This window comes from Corvus brachyrhynchos, unplaced genomic scaffold, assembly GCF_000691975.1.
Source record: "Corvus brachyrhynchos isolate BGI_N302 unplaced genomic scaffold, ASM69197v1 scaffold94, whole genome shotgun sequence".
Classification (NCBI taxonomy): Eukaryota; Metazoa; Chordata; class Aves; order Passeriformes; family Corvidae; genus Corvus; species Corvus brachyrhynchos.
Window position 1 is genome coordinate 6,834,281 of NW_008238330.1, and position 14,161 is coordinate 6,848,441.

General features: G+C 38.9%; 1 protein-coding gene across 3 annotated transcripts in view; it reads left to right on the forward strand.

The window, feature by feature from the left end:
- ELMO1 (engulfment and cell motility 1) overlaps nucleotides 1–14,161 on the forward strand; it is a 304,753-nt gene that overhangs the window by 98,309 nt on the left and 192,283 nt on the right. For all 3 annotated transcript variants that reach the window (XM_008633859.2, XM_017734444.1, XM_017734443.1), the window contains 3 exons: nucleotides 6,861–6,960; nucleotides 12,998–13,149; nucleotides 14,036–14,114. In XM_008633859.2, coding sequence (XP_008632081.1) covers nucleotides 6,861–6,960; nucleotides 12,998–13,149; nucleotides 14,036–14,114 — 331 coding nt within the window. The remainder of the gene's footprint in view (nucleotides 1–6,860; nucleotides 6,961–12,997; nucleotides 13,150–14,035; nucleotides 14,115–14,161) is intronic.

Sequence of the window (14,161 nt, forward strand, 5' to 3'; positions counted from 1 at the left end):
TGACGTTCCCAGACGCTTTCCCGTGCTTCCCAGCAACAGTACAAGGAGGAGTGGCTGTAAGCTAAAACACAAGAAGATCCACCTCAACAGGAGGAAGAACTTCTTTACATTGAAGGCAGCAGAGCACCGGATCAGGCTGCCTAGGGAGAGTATGGAGTCCCCCTCTCTGGAGACATTCCAAACCCACCTGGATGTGTGCCTGAGTAACCTGCTCCAGGTGACCCTGTCTTGGCAGGTGCGTTGGACTGGATGATCTCCAGAAGTCCCTTCTGACCGTAATAATTCTGTGATTCTATGATCACTTCTGCTGAGACAAAGTATTTCCTGTCCTTTTTAGATGGCTTTTTTTTCCTCACTGCTGTGAGAATAGTTTTTGTGGAAGAATAGTTATAGTCCTACAGCATCTCTCTGTTTCCAGATTTTATCCCAGTGTAGGCTTCTATGCATTAAGTTTGTCCTCAGGACAGTACTGAAATACTGACAGTTGCATTGCACCCTGGTTTTAGGACCTGATCTGACTGATGACCTGAATTAATTTTTTTTTTGGTACAGTTTAGCTTTGTTTACTTGTGAGAACAAGGTTTTACCCACTTGATCCTAATTAAGATCCTTATTAAGAGGATCCTGATTGGTCAGTATAGATCTATTGCATCAATGAATACAGTAGCAAAGAATGTTTCTGTGACTAAAGTTTATTCTAATTTTGGAAGTTAAATCCTGCCAGTAGAAACTTCAGTTTAATGTTCTGATTTCCAGCAGTAGTATATGAGATGATACAATTAAATAACACAAATTATTGAATTTGGGATTTGCACTGAAAAAGATACCAGACCCATTTTTGAGGATGTGAAACCAATAGTTCTGGAAACTGGCTTGCTCATATGTATGTTTTGAAGGTATAGTGTTTACACTAGTGCTCTATGAGTGTAGTTATTGAACATCCTGACTATTTTTCACCCATGAGAAGATCTAGTGAGATGAGAACTATAAAAAACCCCATAGAGATTGATATAATGAACTAAACTATAACACTTTCCAGCATCCACTTCCTGTCTTCTTGATTAAAGATACTTAAAGGAGCCAAATGTTAATTAACAAAAACCAAGTTACTTTGGATGTACAGGATGACATAATAAAGTGACAATATTTTGTTTTATCTCTGGCAGCTTGCACACACTGGCTTGGCTTAATTAAAACCTCAATTTCATAGAGAGGCCCTGTTTAATTGCATTCTGCACTGAAGGGGTTCTTCTAAAACATGAGTTTCTCTGTATTTTCAGTTTTAGGGGTTTCCATTTTGTTTTGGGATTTTATTTATCCTGTTTTGGCTGATGGATGGATTACAAAAAAAATCCCGTAAAACAGCTCTATGAATTACAATGCTAAACTTAGTCAAACCAAGCTGATTGGAGAATTATGTTTTTCCTGTGTAGTGATTCCTGGGCTTTTAAGAAAAGTAGTTCATTTGAAGAAATTACCATGAAATGAACAAAAGCAGGAATTTAAAAGATAGGGAATAAGGAAAAAAAGGTAATTCTAATCACATCTTCAGTATGTAATAGTTCCTCTGGGCTAGTTTCCCATGCTTAAAGTACCTTTAAGTGGATTTAGTCATACTCCATAGTAAGAGTATCTACGCCTGGATTTATTCAAAATTTACAGTCATGTTTAAAATGTACACCTTGTTTTTCTTTATTGAGAATTAATTTTCAAACAGTGAAACCCTGATACTAGGGTTACAAAGCTATTTCATGTTCTTGAAATGCAAGGGATTTGAAATCAGTAAGGCTGACCCCTTTTAATGAACGCAGTGAAACTGTACCACAAAGAAATATTTCAGTAGTGCTTAGCTAGCAGGATGAAAAAGAAAAAAATCCGTGTCAATTGCTGTGTAGCAGTTAAGTGCATTTTCTGTAATCATCTAGTAAAATAGGGGCAGCTACTACACAGATTGTTCCATCGTTTTAATCTGTACTAAGTACCAAATAGGTGTGAATTGCTCCTACTTTGATTTGATGGTGGCTTAGCTTTACCCTTGGAAAGGTTTCTTGAAGAAACAAGGTGGTGTTGAAGCAGTGAAGAGGAGCCATAGCAATATAAAATTCACACTGTGCTGGAAAAGCATCCTGCTATATCGTCAGTCTTCATTTTAGACTTACATTCTTGCCCCTGTGGCTTTTCCAGAGCTCTTGTCCTCTGATGATTAGGTATATTCTGTTCCCCTGTTTAAATTTATTCATGGCCATTTATCCTTGACAGCTCCAATTTAGAAAGCTGTTCTTACTCTTTGATGTTGACCTCAGTGATGTCAGGCCTTTCAGCTGCCCAGTATAAGGCTGTGAGCCCAGATAAGGGACTTAGTTAACCACTCCTGCATTTAGTAGTAGGCTACTACTCCTCTGTTACCTCCTGCGCAATTAAATTGTTTCTTTGCTGCTTTTCCTTGCAAATTAGAGCTCAGCTTTGGTTCTGTGTTGCCTATGAAAAGTGGTTTGTGTAAAGATGTACATTCTTTGGCTTCTAGTCCGAGTGGGCTGGTGGCTGTACACTGGTTGCAACAGGCAAGCAATGATCAATTTCCAGATTCTACTACGCAAAGGCTCTTTTCATATAAAACATGAGATACTCCATCTAGCTTGGTAAAAGCTTGTACTCCTTTGTTTGTTGCCTGAGACTGACTAATTATCTTGATTTACATAATCATTTGAGCAGCCAAGTATTTTTCCCTCCATAACAGTGATAAAATGTTCATTTTGATATGTGTGCAAACCACAGATTGAGATCTTTTCAATTTCTTTTTTAAAAACATCTGGGGGATTAGGGTGCTAAACTGCCATTAATTTATTTTGAAAAGTAATCCAAGTTGCTCTAGGCATCTTTCAAAATAAGCACACAGGATAAAAAGATGGTTTAGCATGTAGAAATGATACTAGGAAGCATGTGAGAGACAGGTGTGGTAATCAGGGTCACATGCACATTCCTGTCATTTTTATTTTCAGTAAAGAAAACTAGTATCGAAATATGTGGAATGGTTTGTTGTTTGTTTTTTTTTCTTCACAGTTTCATAAGGTAAAAATAAAGAGAATTCTTAGGAATGTAAATTAACGTGTTTGACCTGATATTTCTCTAAAGCCTAGAGATGTAGAATGCAGCTGTTGCCTTAATCTTCAGTCAGGTTTGTCAGAGAGCCACAGAGGAGCCACAGGCTGTATTAGAACATGGCCATGTTCATTCAGGTTTGTCAGAGAGCCAAAGAGGAGCCACAGGCTGTATTAGAACATGGCCATCCACTGGAATGGCTCATGCTGGGACAGCTGATAGCATTGCAAACCTCAGCTTTCTGCTGTTTAACAGGCTTTTGCCAACACCTGCTGTGAGTGAGGAGATGCTTCATGACCAGCTCTCACAATGGGGGTTGGAAGAGGAGAGTCAGCAAAAAATAGTCAAACTTCATCAGTTGTCCCAATGTAAGGCATCCAGGAGCCAGAGTCATCACAGCATTCAGGAGGGCTTGTAGAAGTAGCTTGCCTGAGAGTAAAGGTTATTAAGATGTCAGTGTTAATGAGATACGAAATTGCAACTACACAGTGCATTTTTCTGATCATTTTTCTCCTCTTGCTGCATTAAAAAGCACCTTCATCAGGAATTATCCTCAAAGTATTAAGTCATTTTGCCAGAGCAGCGAGGGTTTGATAGTTATAGAACTGTTGTGCCTTGTGTTATGGATTAGTCTAAAACGATTTTATGAAGAGGTCCCATTATGTTTTGGACTTCTTGTATGATCAAAACACTTACAGAGACCTTGAGCCAAACAGCTCCTACCACGTTTTTTTTAAGATTGCTAATTTTATGAACCAGCTTTGATTCCCTTGAAATTTCTAGCCTCTATTCTGTCTGCTGCTCTTAATAGCATGAGTGCGTCTGTGTGCGCGCGCTTTGAAACTAATTACTTGAAAGTCTATTTCTGCCTATCTGCTTGTGTTTAACCACTTCACAATGAATCAACACCCTTCCCCTCCCCCTGCAGATGCTTTAATCCTTATCTTGCCCTAGTTACCCTGGAGATTGCTTTCATCTTTAGCTGCGCTACTCCTAATGCCTACGCCTCAAGCCTGGCTTTTGACTTTTGCAGTGCCAGTTGGTGTATACGTGTGTGGGCAGGTGCATGTGTATAGCCATATATTTTAGAAGGACATAGTATGTATGTGTGGTGCTGCATAATAATAGACCTGAAGTATTTCTTGCTGCTTGATTAGTCCCAGTGTTGAACCTCTTCACTCACTAATTATTTGAAACAGAGTCACTGGAGTGACATCTGATGAGGTGTCTGATCATTTTTAAGTTGAAAAGTACTTTCACCTTCTGGATCCCAAATGGTCATATCACTGTCAGACCTACTAAAACCAGGTTTACACTTTAAAACCAATATTGGCAGCTCCATTAAGCCAGTTTTCCCCCCAAAGCTGTGGAGGAGCATGGATGAATCAGTATTAATCAGGTAGGATTGATCAATAGTTTTGATGAGAAGACTTAATGAGACTGGTGAATCCAGGTTAGTTTAATTCCTTTACATTCCAGCCACTGCTGTTCTGAAGATGAATATCCATGCACAAGTTTAATGTAGTTTAAGTAAGCCCTCTAAACTACACCTTTTGTTGAGGGGGATTAGTTTTCATGTAGAATTCATTTACAGAAGAGTATTCATATACTAAATACAGGTTAATTGACTAAATTTTAAAACAACAGATGAGAAAATCTATCTCTGCCAGATTATGTGCTTAGTTTAATGCTGGGAGAGATTTTTATCTATGGTTCAACCTATATGGCCTACCTTTTTAATTAAAAAACTATTTGAAACTCTTTTTTTAAATTAATTATAATATTAATACCTATAGTATTAGTATTCCTTGTATTTGTAGAAGTATTCTGTCATGAAGATGCATTAGGATTTGGTGCCAGCTTTTAGAAGGAAGCCTTTCCTAGGCTTGCTCTTTTATTTGTGGGTTCATAAATCACGGTGTTATTCAAAAGGAATGAATTGGGCAACGTGACAGGAATTTCCTTCAGAGCCTTATTGTCATCTTAATATTAAATCCTTGGTTATTCCTTATTCATATTCCTTAATATGAAATCCTTGGAATGCTAATGATGACATTTTCAATCTAATGTTGTTCTTCAATGATTTGCAATATTAAAAAAACCCCAAACAAACCAACTACAACAAAAAGGCAAAAAGTCATCCTCTGTCCCCCAAAACAAACCCCAGAACATCCAGATCATGTATTTGCTGAAGAAAGTATTCCTTGCAGAATTACAGTAGGTTTTTTAGAGGCACAATTTTTCTTGTTTATTTTTAGGTGTAGGTTTTTCATTTTGTCATAAGTAATCAAAGCCACTGTGCATACCCATATTTACTGAAGGGAAAGGTGTTATGGTGTTTTTTGGGTTTTACTCACAAAGTGTCAAGAATGGCAAGGATTTTTTTGATGGAGGGAATCTCAGGAGTTGGGGCAAGGTGTCCTTCCTTAAATGAAGAGGCCATTTGAGATGCAAGGCGGCATCTCGCCGTCAGAAGTCCCTAAATGGCAGAGTAAACCCAATCCAGCTACTAGACTTGCTACACTGAAGCTGATTTTTCTGCCTTGTTCTTCTGTACTGCTGTAAAAGTCTTCCATCTGAGTGGATGTTCACTTATTTGTGTTGGGTTCATGCCAGACAGTAGGATAAACCACAAATTAAGGAACACCAATTACATTGATTAACTATGGCTGTACTATTGGACTCAAGTTTTCAATATACTGAGCTTTGCAGTTCCAATCTGAGAGAAGAGGGGTTTTTTTTTATTCTACCTTTTTATTAGGTGTAAGCTGTTGTATTAAAATCACTGGGACTATTCACACTGTTTGATTGTATGATTTTACCTGTTAATAGCTTACTGGCAGAGAACCTTGCAGGCAGTTTGACATGCCCTGAAAGGTAATTCACTGCTCCCTTTCAGGATCTCCACGCTGCTGTTTGTGTTGAGTAGTTACCTCATGGAAGAGCTTCGCTGAAATCATTGTGACAGCTGACTGTTTGGTGCCCTATGTATAGAAATGAAGCTAATCATTACAAGCTGGGGTTTAACATGAAAAAATCCTGTGCATCTAGTCACATTAGCCATGATGAGTTTAAGCCCGTTTTGAATTTACTTGTGTTCATACAAAGATGTGTTGAATTTCAAATTTACAGGTGTAAAATGCAGGGTAGTGGCCTGCAAAACCTAAACAATTTGAGCTGCACGCTTTGCAATTTGGTTGCTCGTAGAAGGAAAAAGAGATGCATCTTCAGATTTAAAGAAAGAAAGTTACTGCTCGAGACATATTATCTCTTCTGGTGCATTTTTAAAAATACATTTGCTTCCTTGTAAGAGAAGGAATAAACAATGCTCCAACTTCTCACCAATTTGCTTGATGCAGAGGTACCAAAATGTGACACCTCTATGTGGCCTTCAATTAGAAAGACTTCATAAGTGCTAAGGAAAAAAAGTTCACTTTTCTCCTCTGTTAGATCTAAATATCTGAAATTAAGAGAGAAGTTTAATTTGGACTGACTGATTTTTTTGAGCATTGCATGCAGTAGTCTCCTGGGGATTACTACTTCTCTTACAACTGCTTTCTTCCAGTTGACTATTCTTGTTATCCATGCTAAATTGTTTTGGAGACTATCTATAGCACAGCCTCTCTTGCTCTTCTGCTACCTCTTAGTCCATAATTGGCTTCATCTTCCTGCCTTTCTGAAAGCTTCCTGCTGCTTTATTCCCTCGGTCATTGTCCTGCTGCATTACTGGTAAATGTTGTCATGACTCCTGTTTCTTGCAGCTTTGGAGATATGTTGTCCTTTACACTGACTGCATTTGTTGAGCTGATGGATCATGGGATTGTATCGTGGGATACATTCTCTGTGGCATTCATTAAAAAGGTAAATTTGTAATCAATGCTATCTGTTCTATATCACTTTAAACATATGAGGTGAGTTGTAATTTGGGTTGTTTTTCTTTTCTTCCTTTTTTTTTCCCCAGGTACATTATTTAGGTCATTGGTCAAAAAAGGTACATGAAAATGGGATTAAAGTGTTGTTTCAAAGTGTAAATGTTTGTACCTGCAGAATCTGGCTCAACTTCTGTGGAAATCAATTGGAGTGAATTGGGATTAACACAGTATTAGGCTTGTTACATGAGAAATTGCTTATTCAATTGCATCGTGACCTCTCTGTGCAGATAAAGTACAATTAAAGCAAAAATTAATATTTTGATGTAATGTAAACTAAAATGAGTAAAGCCATATTTCTAGGAAAAAAAACGCAGCAGTGAAATGCTTCCTCTGAGGTATTGGAAGAAGAGAAATGAGTTAGTTTGCAATTTGAAATTAGGATGATGTCTAGTGAGTTTATCAAGCTGAACTTTGCCCCCCTGAATCTTGCAGTTGAGGTATGTGGTTTTGAAACTGATCTGTCCACGATTTGCAACATATCCTTTACTTACGTGTCAGAGATGCACAAAAGCAGCAGAAACATGGCAGTATTCTTTAGGTACAGAGATTTAGCAGACTTCAGAAAGAAGTTTTTATTACTGATTTAACACTTTTCATTTACTGGGGAAGAAAAACCCCAAAACCACATAATTCTTCTTTACAAAAACTTCAAACCAGATTGAGTTTATCATAATTTAAAGTGCATTTGTACAGGTTCAAAAGATATCAGTTACTTCACTAAATTACTATCAGAAGCAGTAATGAAATTAATATAACCTGTGACAAAAATACCTTCATTTTAGTAGTGTATGTCAGAGCAAGGACTTTAAATTTAGTTAGAAAATTGCTGCCACTGAAGGAAAGTAGAAGTTTACTTTTGTTGCCAAAAGTGAAAGAAGGATCAACTGTGAAAACAGCATTAGATACATTAGCTTCTAAAGCTCAGTTTCGGTCATTAAAAATGCTGGGTGCATTCTTAATAATAAAAAAAAAATACTGTAACTCATATGGGTTTTGGTCTGGTTTTTAAATTTTTGCTGAATCTTGCAGTCTAGATAGTTGTGATGATGATTATTGTTATCTTCTCATGACAAAAGAAATTCTACAACTGCTTTTAACTGACTGCAGGAGATAGAAAGTCAAGTCCAGAATGCCTTACTTTCTCAGGGAGCCTGCTATGGAACATATGAAGAAACTTGCTAACGTTGGTTTAAAGTATCTACTTTGTTAATGGCTCAAAATTAATGTCTTTGGCCAACCTTATTAACATCTTTTTCCCTGTGGATTGTATTGTAACAACAGAAGAAAATGTTGTGTTCCCCTTGTTAATGGTTCGTCTCTTCTGTCTGGCACTTCCATAGGTTTCCCTGGCTAATGACCCAATTTAAAAAAAACAAACCACAAAATAAAAGCATTCTCACAAAGAACCTATGAAAACCAAACTGGAAAATAAAACTGAAAGTGAACCTGTTGAGCAAGAAAGGGACCAAGGAGAATGATAGGACAGTTAGAAGACAAACAGAAGGACAGAGAATGACAGAGATTGAAGAAAGAGGCCCAGGAGTGTCCTGACCTGCATGCAGTTGGGACCTAGAAAGGCACAGCTCTCAGTGGTGCAGTGTGGGCAAGGGGCAAACCTAGCAGAGCACCTTTGGACCATGTCTCATCTCTGTGGCGGCAATCTACAATTTCATTTTCACTTTCTTCTCTGACCTTGGCTTTTGGCAGGACACTTGAGGTCCTTGATGGGCTTGCTCAAGTGACTGACAGGATGGATAAGGGAGCTGATAAGTTTCTGCTGAGGGGGGAGCTTCCAATCAAGTGCTTCTGCCTTTTGAAGCTGTCTTTCATGTTAAATGAAAGCTAAACTGGAATGGGTTCGAATCAGTCCAAATTTTTTCTTGAGTAGTTTTTTAACTTAAAAATGTAGAAGCTGGAGGAGACCTCAAGGGGAACCCCTGACTGCTTCTAATGAATAACTGCTGGTGTTGGATGCAGACTCTCTGCCATCCTTTGGGTACATAAAGACTGCTATTCTAACTGCAGCAAATAAGACTGATGCTTTCAAGGACACCTTTGTTCCTTATTTTAAGGGAAAAGAGCATCCTTTGGAAAAACTTCCTTACGATGTGAAAAATTCTCTTAAGACCTTTTTCTTGCTTATGATGATATAAAGTTCATTTCCAGATTCCATAGTTGCCTAAAGGACTTGGATTCCAAGTTCTTAGAAAAAGTAGCGATTATTGGTTATCAAAATTGTCCTCGTTCTGGCCAGGACAGGGTTAATTTTTGCAGTATCCAGCAGTGGGCATGGCTAGGATCCAGATGTTATTCTATACCACCTCACATCATTTTCTGGGGACCGGGTCAGGGGTCCCTTCTGGGTTGGGGTAGCGTGGCTGTGGTTCAGGTATTCCCGGTTTCCAGGTCGTAAACATTCTTGTGTGAATTGCTCACCCCTCTGTTATTCATGTTGTTGCTGTTACTGTTCCTTTTCTTATTTCATTGCTGTTTCCAGTATATTGTTCTTATCTCAACCCATGATGCTTACCTTTAGTGCCTCCAATTCCCCTCTCCACCTGCCACAGGGAGTAGGAGGGAGTGAGCGAGTAACACATAGTTTGGGGCGTGTCAGTGGGAACACTACACTGGGAAATACCATTCCTAATCCATAACAAAAATGCACTACACAAATTTGGTACTTCCATCTTTAGTTCCTACAAGAGGAGAAGTATTGGTTGAGATAGTTAAAAAAACCCTTTAAAAATTATTTATATAATTGCTGTTTCATAAGTATGTGATGCAGAGCCTTAATGTTGACAAATTGTTTACTCTGCCATCTATAACGTATTCTGCAGGAAAACAGGGTGGCAGCCAGGAAAGTATTTCTGTGTGTCACAACTGTCAGTTGTTTTTTCTGTAGTCAAGTGCAGCTCTAGTTCCTTACTTGAAAATGATATGCACCCTTTAAAATTTTAATATGCATTAGATTTAACAGATAACACAACTTCGACAGATTTTTCTGTACATTTCTGACAACAGAATAGTGTAGGCAAATAACTAATGAACATACATAATGGAAATCAGATCTGTTTCTTTCACTGTTTTTTCCATATGGGTTTTTTTTCCATATGGGTTTTTTTTCCTGGTGCAGTATTATTATTATTATCTAATAACAACTTTTTTTTTAACTTTCAAATTCTCTCTTGTGCCTTCAGTGATGCTGAACCAGGAAGAGAACTCAGATGATGTAGTTTAGTTTGCTATAGGTTTTTTATCCACCCTCAGTTTACATGTTTTCCTCCTAGTCCAAAACAGCATGAATGTGTAAATTCACAGTCTGATTCCTAATTCACCTTGAAATTGATAGGAAGTTAAGCAGCCAGACTCTTCTTTTGCATATGACTATATACGTCCCAAGAGGACTATGCAGATTTTAAGGTTACAGGTATTTTGCTGAAGACATAATTTTATCCTTAGTGAGACACACCCATGTGACAGGTTTTCATGTGAAAGCGCAAAACAATCAAGTTGCTTCTTTCTGGAAAAGATGTAGTGTTTTTGCTGAGCTTACATTATTTTAATCGTCAGAATTTTTGATAAATGAATGCAGGTTTATTTTTGGATGTCAAAAGGCCTCTCTGTGTGTGGTGCTTAATAAGCAGAAAACAGCAAATAACACAAATTTTAACTCCTTTTTATTCCTGTCTCTTCTCAAGAAGGACCTCTTTTTCTCCCACATCCAAAACTTCAAGTGTGGGAATAGAATTTCTTTTTAATGCAATTTTGTTCTCTCTGGAACTTGCATGACTTATTTTTGAAAGGTAGACAAGCCTATTACTTCTGGCCAGGATTCATGCCTCGGCAAGGTGGTTATGAATATACATAGATTGACATGCAAGTTACCCAGCAGATGTGTTGCATCTATGTTCAGTGTGATATGTCTTTTTATACACACAAGACAGCTTTAGACCTTGTGTTTGTGTTTGTGGTTAAAAGATGTTATGGTCCAAGGTCAGGAGAATAAATGAGGCTAAGGCAGCCTTTCCTAGACTGAGGTTCCAGTTATCTATACTGTTATATTTCTGCAGGTCCCTGATATGAATATTATATCCCAGTGAAGCATTAACTGCTTCACTTCAAGGAGCTGCTGCACCAAGAATAATCCATAAATGCCAGGGCTCCTAAAGAGGTGACAGAAATCTAGCAAATTGGGACACAGTCTTGTTTTCCTGGTGCACAACCAACCCCTGGATACCAAGTGCCCCCTGAGGCATCCAGGGGGCACTTGGTTTAATGTGTGAGCAGTGCAGAGTTGCTCTGTGCATACCCTGACCCTGTCATGGGCCTTGTGGAGATCTGGCAGCTCTAGCTGCAATGCATCAAAACACATCTGGATTACCATTGAGAGAGGAGGAGTAGTACAGTGCTTCTGACATGCAGCTTGTTGCTCTAAAGAGCACATTGTGCTTCATACACTATTGTAAATATTATTTGGGCTCAGGACTTGCTTGGAGCAGATACTCAAAGTCCAGAACAGAAAAAGGCTAATCAAGTTGCTTCTCTCCTCCTGTTTTCTATGTGTTCGTGGCTTGGTTCTTTACAGAAAATAAAGTCAATGTATATTCTCTGAATTGAGTTTCATTTGGTGTAGGGTGTTCCTGCTGTGGTAATGCAAACCAAGTAGTACAGCAAACAGCAGCCCTGCAATAGATTAGAAAAAGAAAAATCTGTCCCTCTTTCTTTCTTGTCTCCAGCCAACATTGGGTGTTTTGCTCCTTCAGTACTATTTATAATGTCATGAGTGCAAAACAATACCATTGCTCATGCGTGAACGTTTTAATGTGACTTTTACAGGCACCTGGACAGCTTTTCCAAGCATAGGGCATGCCTTTCTTCCTCCTAAAGGAAAACAATTCTTAGGTCTAAGCAGGCATCCAGAATTGGAAACAGTATAACTACAGTAGTGGCTTGAAGCACGAGTACTGCAGAGACATGTGAACTTTTCCTGAAGGAACATATCAAACTTGGGACAGGACCACTGTAGTCTGTTACTTGGCTGTACAGAGCAAGTAACTGTGGTCACGCATTTCTTTTGTCTGTGCTTTCTTGGGTGCCTTTCATTTTGACTGTGCTGGTATTGGTGTATTTGAAGAAAACCTGTGCAGTTGTCGCTTCCTGCATCAGCAGAAGGCAGGTTTCTTCCAGGGAAGCTGGGTACGTGGGCTGGGCAGCATGCAGAAGAACGCGTGTTACCACATCTTACTGCACAGCTGTGTTGACTCTGCAGATGAGTGTGCAGCTTGTCATTGCCACACTGCAAAATAGCAGAGGTCAAACTTGGTTTTAATTAATGTGCCATTTGCTGGTGGCAGCTTGCAGTAAAAGGGAAGGTTATTAATGAAAAGCTGGACTCGAGACAGAGTTATGGAACCAGTTGTTCTGATCATTGACAAGAGTTTTAATTGGTAACCTGGAAAGAACTTTCAGCATTATTGGTAACAGCAAGCAGGAAAAAAAGGCATGTTTTTCTAGAATGTGTTTTGCCAGAAAGCTAGAATGTAAGTTTCTCTTTTGAAACATTTACCTTAAGCCAGAAAACTGGCTGCACAAATTTTTGATGGAGAGAATGAGAACTAGTTTCCTTGTTTTTTCCAAAGTTTTCTACACAAAAAATATAATTGTTCAATTTTTTTTTATGTTGATATGTCATGTTCGTAATGTAATGATGAGGCATACATTTCAGTCATGTGAACACTGATGTAAACCTATGGTGACTTATGCCAGCTGTAGAACCTGTGCCACTGTGTCCTTTGATGGTATATGCAGTGCCTGGTTGATCATTTTCAGGTATTCACTGATAACTGGTATGTGGACAAGACTGCTTTGCATCCTAGTGCCTTTCTGAACCACATCCACAGTTTTCTTTCTTACCTTTCCCTGCTTTCACGACAAGATGTAAATTCTCTGAATGATTGTGTTTGTAGATAGCAAGCTACGTGAACAAATTTGCCTCGGACATCTCTATCTTGCAACGGTCGCTGGCAATCCTGGAATCGATGGTGCTCAATAGCCACGACCTGTACCAGAAGGTAGCACAGGAGATTACAATTGGGCAGCTAATCCCACATCTGCAGGGGTGAGTGTCTTTGACTGCCACTTGATATGGTGGATTCCGCCCCCCCCCAAAACAGCACAACATTTGGGGAAAAAAAGAGTGATATAAAGACACTTCCTGAGCTTCCTTTATGATTCCTGTATACAAGTGACTGGATAACTAGTAACACTTTCTGGAGTTGCCTGGTCATTAGGAATTTTTTTGGTTTTGTTTTGTTTTGGGTTTGTTTGTTTGTTTTTCCATAAGTTACCTGTGTCATTCACAGTGGGGAATGAAGAGAGGAGCACCCTGTAGTAATGCAATTCTTAGTGCCATTAGCATATAGGTGGGGTTTTTTTGCTTGCCACACTCTGGGAGGTTTGTAAGACAAAAATTGCTCAACTTTAGCTGAATGTATATTTGAAAAAGGGAGGGCTGTTTCTTAAATAGTAATGTGAAGTGCGTAAATGGATGGAAACTGCCTCTTGTAGCATAGAGTAATGTACTGTGCAGAGTTATGTTTGTCTCCTACCTGGGACATTGTCAATGCACCTGAAAAGCTTTAATACCAGCAGGTTCATTTCCAGAAGCCCTTAGGGAAGATTGCTCTTCCTATCTCCAGCTGTTGTGCATCTGACAGAAACTGATTGTCAGACTCTTGCAATGATCAGTGGAGGGTCAGTGGCAGTTCAAGGGGCAGTTCATTCCACCTTTTTTGAATGCTGAGTCTCCCTTTGGGACATCATTTCTCTCTCAGTAACAAGGACAGCCTGGTCATGACCAACCTTGGTTACCTAACTTAAATGGTTAACATGAAGTGGAAACAGCTCTTCCACGTCTACCTGCAGAAATGCAGCTGGAAGATCAGTTTCTACAGCTCACATGCATTTATGTTCTCCACTCATGTTTACAACATTGTTCCAAACAGGACAGACCAAGAAATCCAGACGTATACCATTGCGGTAATAAATGCACTCTTCCTTAAAGCACCGGATGACAAGAGGCAGGTAAGGTTGTTGGGGTTTGCATACCTGTGCATTTGTAGGAGAAAGAG